This window comes from Conger conger, chromosome 18 (assembly GCF_963514075.1).
Source record: "Conger conger chromosome 18, fConCon1.1, whole genome shotgun sequence".
Classification (NCBI taxonomy): domain Eukaryota; kingdom Metazoa; phylum Chordata; class Actinopteri; order Anguilliformes; family Congridae; genus Conger; species Conger conger.
Genome location: NC_083777.1, coordinates 8,596,397 through 8,609,203, shown reverse-complemented (window position 1 = coordinate 8,609,203; position 12,807 = coordinate 8,596,397). Strand labels below are relative to the sequence as shown.

General features: G+C 44.0%; 2 protein-coding genes across 2 annotated transcripts; both read right to left on the bottom strand.

Moving 5' to 3' along the window:
* Positions 1 to 1,118: 1,118 nt before the first annotated feature.
* Positions 1,119 to 8,642, bottom strand: LOC133118313 (mitotic checkpoint protein BUB3-like). Its single transcript, XM_061228194.1, has 7 exons — positions 8,514 to 8,642; positions 7,587 to 7,781; positions 7,068 to 7,137; positions 6,431 to 6,582; positions 5,021 to 5,179; positions 4,310 to 4,487; positions 1,119 to 3,908 (listed from the first exon to the last, which is right to left on the bottom strand). Exons 2-7 carry the CDS (start codon positions 7,779 to 7,781, stop codon positions 3,688 to 3,690), a joined length of 975 nt encoding a protein of 324 aa, XP_061084178.1. The 5' UTR covers positions 8,514 to 8,642; the 3' UTR covers positions 1,119 to 3,687.
* A 1,716-nt stretch (positions 8,643 to 10,358) lies between these two features.
* On the bottom strand, positions 10,359 to 12,470 carry hmx2 (H6 family homeobox 2). The gene is made up of 2 exons (XM_061228818.1): positions 12,105 to 12,470; positions 10,359 to 11,387 (listed from the first exon to the last, which is right to left on the bottom strand). The coding sequence occupies exons 1-2, from the start codon at positions 12,367 to 12,369 to the stop codon at positions 10,840 to 10,842; spliced, it is 813 nt and encodes a 270-aa protein (XP_061084802.1). The 5' UTR covers positions 12,370 to 12,470; the 3' UTR covers positions 10,359 to 10,839.
* Positions 12,471 to 12,807: the final 337 nt, after the last annotated feature.

The following is a 12,807-nucleotide window of genomic DNA, read 5'->3' as shown; positions in this document are numbered from 1 at the left end:
ATGATGCTCTGTGGTTCTGGTAACCCGAGACCCAAGAATGCTGCTGTGGCCCCAAACTGCTCCAACATAAATCACACCAAGAACTTAACCTGAATCATGCTACCCAGGGGCAGCTACGGCCCTAAACTAATTGCTAGTGTTGATGTCAGCCACCGGCTCAGTGTAGTTGCTCAGGCTGGCATGTGCAGTATTTTCACAGATACAGTATAGTGGAGATCTTCCAGCATTAGCAGTTTCTACAAGGGATTTTCTATATTTTTCATTCAGATTCTGGTAGAGGACAGGCATTCAGTTAATTCAGCGCACACTAATGAAGGTTTTGGTGACAGTGTTCAGCTGAAAACAAAGCCGGCTCACTCAGCAGGTGAATCTTTATTGAAAGGACTAACAAGCAGCATCCATAGTTTGGTTTAAGCCGTTTCACTCATGTCTTCATTAAGCCCGATGACCTCTGCTCAATACTCCATCCCTCAGACTGCAGCAGGTGGGCTGTGGCATGTCCTGTCCACGATGCACCAATTTGTTCTTCTGAAACCCACAGCAGTCCTAATGACCTGAGAACCAGCTCGTCCTACTTTTTAAATGTATACGTCCCAGATGTCAATTTACTCACAAGCAGGGACTGCATGTTCATATAATTAATAGCATTCATTTATGACCACCGTGTCTGAGGAGAAACAAGCAATAATTGGGCATCTTGCCAAGTGCGTTCTTCAACAGAATATGAAAAGGCAATGGAGTCATAATACCTCAAATAAATAAAAACTACTCCACTTTAATGCCACCAGTAATATTCTTTCGGTCATTTTCATTCAGGCACCAAAAATCTTTTATATTCCTGCATACAAAGGGATGCAGCCTTCATAAAGTGCTTTTGTTTTATTGCCAGCCAGAAAATGTGTCTGACTGAAAAACATTTTGACCCACTAAAAGAGAGCAGGAGTCCCTGTACTCCTTTATTCTTAAGTAAAAAGTATCGCGGTAGCTTGACATTACGCATTTCCGAACGGAAAAGAAAAACGGACACAAAAACCTCCTTTCCATGGCAGTATATATGCTGAGCTGAGAATTGCCTCATTGCGGCTGAACATGCATTCAAGAGTAAAGACACACAAGCATCTCTGCACAAGCTCCTTTAATACCCTAACAAGGCCCAGAATCAGTTTACACTTATATAAACTCAATGCACTGCAGTCGCTGTTTTACAATAGTGAAATATTGCAAAAAGAAAGCAGGAAACAAAACATTATAGGTGAAAAGTTCATAATATACAGAACGTGACCCTGTCTTTCAAATGTCGGTCCCCAATTAAGTCTGAAATATTTAGCGGAGTAATCAGACCCAGAAGAGAGCCAATGGGAGAGTTATGAATGATTATCTCACGTATATAACTGCCACTGAGAAAGACCTTTGCAGTGAAAGCTCCAGTGTACTCGTCAAACACGTCTACCTGTTCAGCGTTGGGCTGAACACCGCGGCGAGCCCAGCTCAGGGAGCGAAGAGTCCTCAGACTGCTAAAGACAGGACGCATTATCCGCAGCACTTCTCCATTAACGTCCCGTATCAAACAGAATCCTCCTCCGGGCTCGGAGCGGCTCTTTAACCATTAGCCAATAAAAGGAGGCGGCGCGAGGGCTGTAAATGACAAAGGCGGCATGGCAACCTCGTTACGGGCCTCTCAGCTTCACTCACAGACCGGAGCGGGGAGCGGGGAGCGGGGAGCGAGGAGCGAGCGGGCGGCCTGTAAACGTGAGGTCAGGAGCGGGGCGGCTGTTCTGCGTCTCCTCTCCGGCTGCCACCCTCCCCAACACCTGACTGAGGATCGGCCCCCCGCCAACGGGCGATCCGTCACAGAAACCGTGCCGTCGCCCGCTACGGACGGCGTTTTCTCCACATGAGGACCAGTGTCGGAGAAGCGCTGGGCAGGGAGGTCGTCCGGGGAGCTACGCATCTACGGACCTCAAGCAAATATAAACGACTCCTCTTCCTCAAGACCTGCAGACGACTTATGAAAACAACTTAAAACCCGAATAAGTGTTTTATTATACAAATAAAAACAAAATTTAAATAAAATAAATGTAATATCCTGCAGCAAAACACACAGGTGGTTTATTCCAATGTAAGGTTATCAGAAATGCATTATAGATAATACTGCTTCATCACTTGTCAGTAGGTCAGTTACATTTTTTGATGCAGCTCTGATACAATAGACACACATTATGGAACACTGCAATTGTAAACAATAAAATAAAATAAAAACTTATTGCAAACTTTATAATCAACATAAGATTTTTTCTTTTTTTTTTTTTTCTACAGTGGCTTCAGAAAGTATTCAGACCCCTTCACTTTTTGCACACTGGGTCGTAGGTTTTAAATAGATGAAGTTGCCATTTTTGCCCATCAATCAACACTCAATAACCCATGAGGACAAAGTGTTCAGAACTTTTTGCAAATTTATGAAAAATCAAAAACTGAAATCTTTCATTTACATAATTATTCAGACCCTTTGCTGTGGCACTCCATTATGGTCAGGTGCATTCCGTTAGCTGTAATCATCCTTGAGATGAGTCTAGAATTTGGGGTCCATCTGTGGCAAATTTAATTGATTGGACAGGGTTTAGAAAAGGCACACACCTGATTATATAAGGTCCCACAATTCAGATAGAAGAAAGAAGAAAATCTGCTCCAGTGTGCATGCAACCTCAGACTGAGGTGACAGTTCACCTTTCAGCATGACAATGACCCGAAGCACACAGCAAAGACAACGCTGGAGTAGCTTTGGGACAAGTCCCTGACGGTCCTTGAGTGGCCCAGCCAAAACCCCGATTTAAACCGCACAGAAGATCGGTGGAGACCTGAAGATGGCAGTTCACAGATGCTTCCCGAACAATCTGACCGAGCTTGAGAGGATCTGCCAGGAAGAATGGGATAAACTGCCCAAATCCAGGTGTGCAAAGCTTGTAGAGACTTACTAAAGAAGTTGTAATTGCTGCCAAAGGGGTTTGTACAAAGTACTAAATTAAGGGTTTGAACACTTGTATAAATGAGATTTTGGGTTTTGATATAAAAAATAAAAAAACACTTCAATCAACAACACAATAGTGTGCAAAACGTGAAGGGGTCTAAATACTTTCTGAAGCCACTGTACATTTTATTGGCTTGTAGATTTAATTTCAAAATAGTCATTGCCACAATGTCATTATCAGTCGTGGTCAACAGTTTAAAATATATTTTTATAGAGGAAAATGGTGCAGAGAAAAAACTGTTGTAGAGTACTACATTCCTTCAAACAGTGTTTCCATAATCTATACCAGTACTGTGCCCCCTTCATCATGTTTGGTACAAAGACCCATTATGTCTTGATTTGTCACAATTAGGGTGTGTTTAGGAGTGACACAAAATATATTGCTTTGACTCGTCCAAAGGATAAAGAAACACTTCCATGAAACGCCAAATCGGCCATAATGACTTGTTTTTATGTTTTTACTTTCCCCGGGCGATCGGGCAAGTCCTTATCGTTGAGCCCTGAGCGGTAGGTGAGACACGTCTCCGCGGCGACACGGTCATCAGCGAAGCCTGCAGTGGTGATAGCGTGCACACCGGGCCACGAGCGGCCTTCGTAAAGACGGAGCAAAACCGGGCGGGTGTCAGAGCGGGGGGGAGGGGGGGGGTCTACGCAGGGCCCGGTCACTTGGGCTTGGTCTCGGCGTCGGTGACCTGGCGGATGAAGATGGCGTCCTCGGGGTGGCTGATGTCGCCCTGCTCCTGCATGTAGGACGAGGCGATGGCCAGCGCCGACCCGTCGCTGCTGAACGCCAGCGAGGCGATGCTGGTGGGGTAGCGGCGGAACTGGCACAGCCGCTTCTTGTTGAAGGGGTCCCAGATGTTGACGAACCCGTCGGAGCCCCCTGCGGGAGGTCGCGGGGTCAGTGGGGGAACGCGGAGCATCGCGGCTTTCAGCCGAACACAGACGCCGCGGCCCACAGCGGAGGGGGACGCGGAATAAAAAGAGGCCGGAGGTTTCTAGATGGTTCCTACCATCTAAGGTGGAACCAGCTCAGCTACCCCCAAGTCAGAGTGCTCAAGTGATTACAATGACCAACCAAATGTCAACAGACATTTAAAAAGTAAACTCAACTTACGCTACAGCGAGTTATGGGACTGAAAACTGTCCTACCGCTAGAAACACTGAGTTGAAATAAGAGGGGGAGCCTACAAGAAGACTGCGGCCATCGTTTGAATGTGTGCGGCGGCCGTTTTACAGCCGTCGGACCATGCAAAGAGCAGTGTGGGACAGAGGAGGCCTCACCTGTGGCGAAGGTGTTGTGCACACTGTGGAAGGAGATGGCGTTGACGGGGTAGACCTGCTCGATGCCGTTCTCCTTCAGCCGGTGACACTTGAAGGCGTATTTCTTCTTCTGAACCTCCAGGCTGGGGTCCAGGTACTCCACTGCAACACGACCTTCGATGGCGCTCAGGACATAGCCCTACAAATTCAGTGTTGCAATAGAGCACAATTTTATTCTTCGTGGCATTCATACCTGTTTCTGACAGGTATTTTAACAGGATAAGTCATCCCTCTAAACACTGAAAGCACCCAATTAAGGAAAAAGTAACAGATTGTTAAAATTGGATTGGAATTGTGGTTGGGACGAAAACCAGCATACACAGGGGTACTTCGGGAACTGATTTAGAAGAAAGCGTTGAGTGTTTGGCAGGGACGTTGCTGGGGTGACCAACCATTTTTTTTGTCAGTTTCATGAGTCCCCCCCCCCCCCCCCCATTTTATTTGTGCCATTTCCAGAATTCCCTCAATCTTTTGTGCTTTCGGTGATTTTCCAGTAGATGTCGTTAATAATGGTCATCCTTTACGTAGCCCACAGAGTTTTTTGTACAGGCATACTCATTTTAACAATCTTAAGAAGCTGCTGTTAGCCAGTTGCCACATTGTTAAATAGGGGAGCGCAGCATTCTGCATGGGTTAGGATTGGCAGGGCGTGGGTGTGGACTCCATACGCACCTGCTTGTTAGGGAAGGCTCGGATACAGCGGGTCTGGTACTTGAGGCTGGACTCCCTCCTCTGCTGCACGTATCCCATGTTCCTCAGGTCCCAGACCAGGACCCTCCTGCCCGCTGTTCCCACGATCAGCCTGTCCCCCGCCACAGAAAGTGTGTACACCTGGATTCAGAGCAGAGAGGTGCTGTGACTGCGACTCAGCGGAGCTTTGGGAGCAAGGGCAACCAGGCTCGTTGAATACCGAACCGTTTTCAGGCACTCAAAGGTGTAAACTTCAAATTCTCACAGGAGGGCAGAGAAGGAGAAGGGGGGGGGGGGAAAAAACACCCTACACAGTAGGACTCCCATCCTCTTTATATATGGGGCCCATTACTCTGGTCATAAATTACACTGCACAGCCAAGCACGGTTGGTCTCCGCCCACCGGCAGGTTTGACGAATCCTGACGCACAACACATCACCCCAACAAATCAGCACTGCCAGCTGCTGTCTCTCACCGTTTAGCCACTTCAAATCATTTTGATTGCCCCGCTATTAAAATTTGTAATTCATACCTGCCATTTAGGAGACACATAACACAAGCTATTCTTTATAAATATAGGTTGTCAGGTAAAGACTGTTTTTTAAATAAATAGAAAATCTTCTGCCGCCTTCTCTGCCTTTAAATCAAGTTCAGGAGCTGACGGGTCATGCAGATTCAGGTCCGGGGGAGGGGGGCGGGGGCGAGGCAGGCACTCATCCGCGTAAGAACGGTGAGCGGGATGACATAATGACTGTAGCGGACCTAATAAACAGCTTCATTCACTGGATCTGTTGCTCCGGCAGCCATCCGTCACAGATCCTGCCCTGCCCGTCTGGAGGCAAAGCCTCCGATAAATCAGCACTTCTACCTAATGCCATCCATTTACCCACCACACGGGTCCGCAGATGAAATTCGGGTCAGGAACAATCACGAAAGCAGCCGACGCCTTTTAAACCCGGGTGCAGTGCATAATGCAGCCATTAAAGCCAAGACAAAGGAGTCTCCTACTGGTTAGTGCCCAAGGAATGCTCAGGATCTCACTGCTGGGTTAGTCCCCAAGCAATGCTCAGGATCTCACTTCTGGGTTAGTCCCCAAGCAATGCTCAGTATGTCACTGTTGGGCTAGTCCCCAAGGAATGCTCAGTATCCAACTGCTGGGTTAGTCCCCAAGCAATGCTCAGTATGTCACTGCTGGGTTAGTCCCCAAGGAATGCGCAGTATGTCACTGCTGAGTTAGTCCCCAAGCAATGCTCAGTATCTCACTGCTGGGTTTAGGGCAGGAAATGCTCATTAACTAAAGCTGAGTGCAATCTCCCTCAGACAAATATGCATTTTGATTAAAATGATCATTTTAATCAAAAGATTATTTGTTATACTGGACGGCTAGTTTACCTTTTCGGGCTGGGTGAAGGTCCCAGCATTGCAAGGGGTCCGCGGGTCCCAAAGCCGAACAGACCGGTCCCAGCTCCCCGTTACCATGACGTTCACTTCCGGGCAGTACTCCACACAACGAATGGGGGCATCGTGAGTCCCCACTACCATCTCTGCAAGGAAAACAGGGAAGACGACTCATTTTCACCCATTTTAATTTACTGAAGCTTACATTAAAATACTTCTCCAATTAAAAAAAACACGAGACAACTGTAAAATTCACAACAGTAGAACAACAGTCGAGAAAAATACAGCAAAGTCATACGTTTATCAACAAGGAGAGTCATGCGAAAATACATTGTGGAAAAACTGTGTGAAAATTGTGTGAAGAAATGAAAGCACACGCGTTCTCCAAAAAGAAACAAGAACTTAACCTGCACAGCGGATGGAGAAAAAAGCAAAGAATAAAAGCGAGTGCTTAAGTAAATGTGAGAAAATGTACAGAAAAGAAAACCCTTCAGTTCCTCTCCTTCCTCAGAGTATACAGGACATGCACAAAACACACAAATTCACTAGCTGCGCAGTCATGGGCTTCTACCAGGGCTTCTACCAGGGCTTCTACCGTCTTTGCGTCTTCAATTTCTAGATGGGTACATACCGTGGTCCGTATTTAAATCATGCGCTTTCAGCTGCATGTCCAATCCGCCACTCCAGGCATGAGTGGGGTCCTAGACAACAAACAGGCAAACAGTCAAAGCAAAAGCAGTACCTCACACTCAAGACGCAGGGATAAGGTGCAAGAACCAGCTGAAATATTTATTTATCCTCCTTTTTCTTAATATCAAGGCATTATATATTTTAAAAAATACTACAATTGGCAAGTTTTCATTCAAATAAAAAAAAGTTAAACAGTTTAAACAGTCTTACAGCCTTGCTTTATGACTTATGAGTAATACGAAAGTTTGGACATTTTCCCTCATGGGTTGCATTTACAATTGAGCAGTGAGCAACAAGCGCTGATTAATAGGTTTCATATGCAAAAAATATCCATTGAAATATTTTCTACTATTCCTATGTCACACTTTTTAGCATTATGTCAGTTAACACACACAGCCAGTACACAGGAATGAGTATCCATGCGCATAACAGACATTTGATTGCCCACTGTATGACTTACATAAAATGCACAATCAAGCACAGGGGCCAAGTGCTGGTACTTCATTCTCATAGCGTTGGCACCAACATCAAAAAGGCGCACGGTACAGTCCCACGAGGATACGAGTAAGTACTGGGCAGTGCTGGGGCTGAACTTCACCGCAGAGATGCTGTCCTCCGGGCCCTGGTTCAGCTTGAACTCATTTGACCCCGACATCTGGAGGAAAAGACAAAACAACAACAACAAAAAAACAGTTGTGACGTGCTTGTCATTTCAAGCGCTGGTTAGATGAATTGAGTTGCTGGCGAACTAACAGTCTTTCCATAGCAATCTAGCCTTATGTGCACATGGATCACATGCACATTCTCCGCATGTTGGCATGTGTAACTGAGCTATTCAACGTTAGCTGTTAAGAGGTCTCAGCTCCAATCCTGACAGTAAGTTAGGGCTAAGTAACCGAATGTGTTATGAATGTGTAACTAACTTAACGTTAGTTCCTGGCAACTTAGCATGGCTAGTTTTCTAGAGTTAGTCTACTTGGTAGCCAGCGTTAGCTAAATTTAACGTAATTTGGCGCCTCATTGATAGCCAGACCACAGCAGTTAGCAACTTAGCCAATACCGTTTAGCTATATAGATAATACTAAGCTAGCTAGCTAAGCACCCAACCGAATGGGTTAGCTAGCCAGCTAGGTTCCACCCAACAAATAACAAACCAGCCATAGTGGTGCTAACGATGTTGGCCAACTAATTCGCCAGGCCTCACAAACGTTAGCTAATTCTTCCAAATTATAGAACTCGCTAGACTAACTGTTAATAGCTAGCTGGAAAGCATGTTTTCTTCGCAGGAGCATGCTATTCAAATAGCTAGGCCAAGATCAAGTATAAATTGACATCTTCTCTGACAAAAAAATGTTTTCCGTTAATTATTAGATTCACATGCACTCACCGTGACAGCTAGGCAGGTACTAGCTAGTTACAGTACTCTTGTAAGAACGTCAAGATTTCCGAACCCTTCAAGACTACAAAACGGACAGCAGCTGTAGCGCCTTTCTAGTTTCAAAATGTAACGTCTTCAATTGGTCAACAGTAAAATACACCACACCCACCGCATCTCTTATTGGAGAGAATAGTAACTTCCGTTTACTCACGGGTAGTTCCGTTGTCCTTGTATTTGTCATGTGACATGGGACGCATATCACTAATATGTTTCTGTTCCAGCTGTAACCATCCGCTCTGAAATCGTGAGGTTGATTGTGTTCAAACAGTGAGTGCATTAGACAGCGGTGCATTAGTCTAGTTACGCTGTACTGACATAACACGATATCTCTAAATATTTCTTATTAAATTATATGTATTCTCTCTGAAACAATCGCAGAATTTTCCTGCGCTGTTATTTGGATATAAGCTATGTGTTATTAATAACCATTAATACAGTTATTTAAATAGCCTAACATTTGAATATGGTTAGGCAATGTAGTCGGCAATGTTGTAGGCTATAAACAACAGGTCTAGCTACTGACCATATCATTTATGAGCTATAACATCACTCAGATCGTTCCCATAGGTCTGCACATGCAAATAGGCCTTCGTTGCTTCGCAGAGAGCCTGTACCTATCTACTTATCAAAGTAGCCAAATGGTTGGTCTCAAGTTGCAACAGTGACTCACATGCCTTGTCAAAGCAAGCAGTGGGCTGCAGCAATGAAATGCCTAGCCTATATCTTGCAACTTGGCTCTATGTCCTACGTCTTGTCGTCTGAAGAGGATAAATTAACGAACCCACAAGTTGACAGATGGCATAGGCTACTGTAGTCTCATTCCGAAATCTCCATAGGCTACAGTCTCATTCCAAAATCTAATTCCAAAATATAAAAATTCCTAATCTCTATTCAGATTACGCTAAATATGTATAACTTTGGACCTTTATGTATTATACTGGAATTACGCAGGCTACTAGTCGTCTGCAAATCCAACCAATTACACAGGAGTAACTAGATTTAGACCTACTAATCTTTTTATCTAGCCTACGGGTTTCACATCAAATAGAACCAAGCTTGTTGCAACTGGAACCCGGATCTGACTATGATTTAACAAAGAGCAACTAGCCTAAAACATTTTTCAATAAAAGCTGGTGTTGATGCTGCCTTTAAAAAATATAGGTTATTATTATTATGATTATTATTATTAGCCTAATATTATTTTTATCATCGTGATTATTTGTAGTATTATTGTTGTTGTTGTTGTTTTTGTTTTAGAAAACAGGTGGTTATGGGTTTCCGTAAAAAAATGTTTGCGACGTCTCTTCCAAGATCTGATACTAGCTAAAGTTTTTTGTTTAAACATTTTTTTAATAATCATAAAACTTCGAAGCCTTGAAGCATACGCTACGGCGCACAAATAATTTACATTTACATATCCATTCTGTTGTAAAATATTATATAGGCTCCTAGGAGATACAGCATAGGCTAGCCTACTAAATTGTCGTGCTATAGTGTCGAGTGATTTTATCATCAGTGCAGAATGAGAAGGAAATGTTTGACAAAAGCGAACATCTCAAATATGAATGTCAATAGGCTATCAGATGTCTGTAGTCCTTTCTCCACTCAGGTCTTCATACTGAGGTAAATGCACGTCTTTGGGAAAATGATGGTGACTCCGCATTAGAACATAGAAAAAAAAAAGAAACAAAGATGCACGCGGAGTTGTATAAAATTTTATTGGAGGTGGGGGCGTGGGGAAAAGAAGGGTGGGGGCACAGTTAAACACCGACAGTTAATTATTCAACCGGTAGTTGCTTGATCAAAACAGTAATTCTTTTCGTTTTTGCTCAGCCACTCAGGAGAATTTTATAGATTTGTCAGATCATCTTTCAAGGCAAGATGCATTATTTTTTTCTCCTTTAACTAGTGATCCGATGTATTCTGTGCACTTTTATTTTAGGCTCATTTTTCAAATAGATGGGCCAGGGTGAAGAAAGAGCTGATTACATCGGTATAACAACGGAAAATTTCTCCATATAACGTGTAAAATCGGTTAAACAAGGGAGAAAACACTAAATAAAAAAGTACAAAATTCGTATACACATGGTGTATTTAATACATTTAAAGAAGCACGATGCTTTCTTATTTGCACATACAGTTGCTGCATAATAAGAAATATGTCTTCAACAAATACGGTGATATAAATAGACATATAGGCTATTTGCCAAACAATTTTATGCGAGTATTGTAGGTTTTTATAGGTTTGATGTTGACTTTTGCCATGAGTTTGAGGTCAGTATTCAATCTTGTTGTAAAGATTGTACAATGGTAACGCTGGTAAGTTGCTTCCCGGGTAATACAGAGGCGTTGGGAAGGCAATGGACCTCGGAACCGGAACCCGTAACAAGGAATTATCCCTAAAAACAAGCGGCATCCCAACTAGAGTCTGTGCAGATGCGTGTGCCATGTTGGCCGCTTCCAGTTCAGCTGAGAGCTGCCGTTTCCATTTATTCCTTCGGTTTTGAAACCACGTTTTCACCTGTGTCTCTGTGAGCTGCAGACTGGAAGCGAGACAGGCCCGTTCGGAGCTACTCAAGTACCTTTTCATGTCGAATGTGGACTCCAGCTGGTACACTTGACTCCGGGAGAACACTGTGCGAGTTTTCTTCTTTGCGGAGTTGCCCTGCTTATCTGTTCCGTCTCTTTGCCGCTCCTCGGAAATAGGTGACATTTGGTTGCATGGTCTGTCTTGTTCGTCTTTGTAATCCTGAAGCAGTGGCTGTGCTAAATGCTGCCGTCGCTCTGTCCCGTCTTGCTCCGATGTAATTCCCTTTGAGGCGTCTGTGAGGGAGAAACAAACAAAACAAAAAAATTGGCAAGCGCTCTAATTTCTGAAAACAAAAATTTCCCCTTCTCAGATATCCGTAAGCGTTTGCTAAATAGCCAAACTGTCGTTCATTTGTATGAGCATGCCTTTGTCTATCAAATGTAGGCAATGTGGTGTTCGTTTTACACCATTCAATAGACAAGATGTAATAGATATATGCAGATAATTTGCTCCATAATCGCGAAAATGTGAGCAATGGTGAAATCATATTTTCCTACAGGTTTCAAACATAGCTAGTCTGTAGCAACTGCATGTATGCGCGAGCTTCAGTGAAATGCTTTTGTAAAATCTAGCGTTTTATTCGATAGTACTTTGTTCAAGAGTTAATTAAATTTGAACTTTGACTTTTGGGTCGACTGCTGAAAGATTATAAGTGCCCCATTGAATAAACAATGCTATATGAGTAACACATGAGCACACGACTCTAATTAATTCCGACACGAGTTTACGGTCAATTGAGAAACCAACATATCTGTTTTAGAAGCCCGTTTAATCAATTAACATACTCGATTAAATTTGCCACCAGGGGAAAAATGCCCTCTAATTATTTGTCGTTTCGTCTGTTCGCTGACGCCTCAGACGGTATCCCTTAGCCTTTAGCATGGTGTATTGCTGACACCAACTGAAATAACAACACAACACGAGCATTATGCTAATTTTCATTCACTTACTTGGAGTGGAAAAGTTAAGGGGTTGGTGTTGGTTGCATGGGTCGCCGTGCCCGGGCTCAGAACAGAAGCAATGTGACGAATCTTCGCCGCTGCAGTCCTCCTCGGAGGATACGGACAGCGTGCGTCTCCCGCGCAGGATTCCGGTGGAATTCTCCTTGGTACCCGATCGCGCGCCATCGGATGTGGTACCCAGAATTGACTGAATAGTGAAACTAGAGATTGGGGCCGGCGAGCACTTGTTACCACTGTCTTCTGTGTTGTTCATTCTGGACTCATAACATTAAGGTGGACGAAGCTATGCGCGCGTGTAAGATGTGTAAACTTGGATTTAAAAAAAGAAAAAAAGTGACCGTGCGTAGATGTTCTGGAAAGGTTCTTTAAAAAGGTGGTTGAGGGGGGTTTTAGTTGTTTTTCCTGGAGCTCACTATACATGAATGTATTCCTGCCTACTTCCACGCGTACTCGACTAAAGGCAGCATTGTGGCGTTGCTTCATTTGCATGTAGGTAAGCCTCTCGCGGTCCAATCACAGGCGTAAAGTAAGTCCCGGAAATTTTAAACTCCTTGAGAGGGAGCGAAAGAAAACGGGAGGGCTCACCGTTTGACAACCACTGTTCATTTTCAGATAAATCTCAGATGTGTCCTTCAATTTTTTCATATACAATTGATTCATTTGCCAAGAAAGAATATCTTAAAGGCACTGC

Bases quoted from the DNA above. Each gene is read 5' to 3' on its own strand.
- LOC133118313 (XM_061228194.1), bottom strand. From the start codon at position 7,781: ATGTCGGGGTCAAATGAGTTCAAGCTGAACCAGGGCCCGGAGGACAGC. The intron at 6,583-7,067 runs GTATGTACCCAT...TTTTCCTTGCAG, and splicing joins TGATTTAAATACGGACCACG to AGATGGTAGTGGGGACTCAC. The intron at 4,488-5,020 runs GTGCGTATGGAG...CTGAATTTGTAG, and splicing joins GAGCCTTCCCTAACAAGCAG to GGCTATGTCCTGAGCGCCAT.
- hmx2 (XM_061228818.1), bottom strand. From the start codon at position 12,369: ATGAACAACACAGAAGACAGTGGTAACAAGTGCTCGCCGGCCCCAATC. The intron at 11,388-12,104 runs GTAAGTGAATGA...TCTCCCTCACAG, and splicing joins CCTTAACTTTTCCACTCCAA to ACGCCTCAAAGGGAATTACA.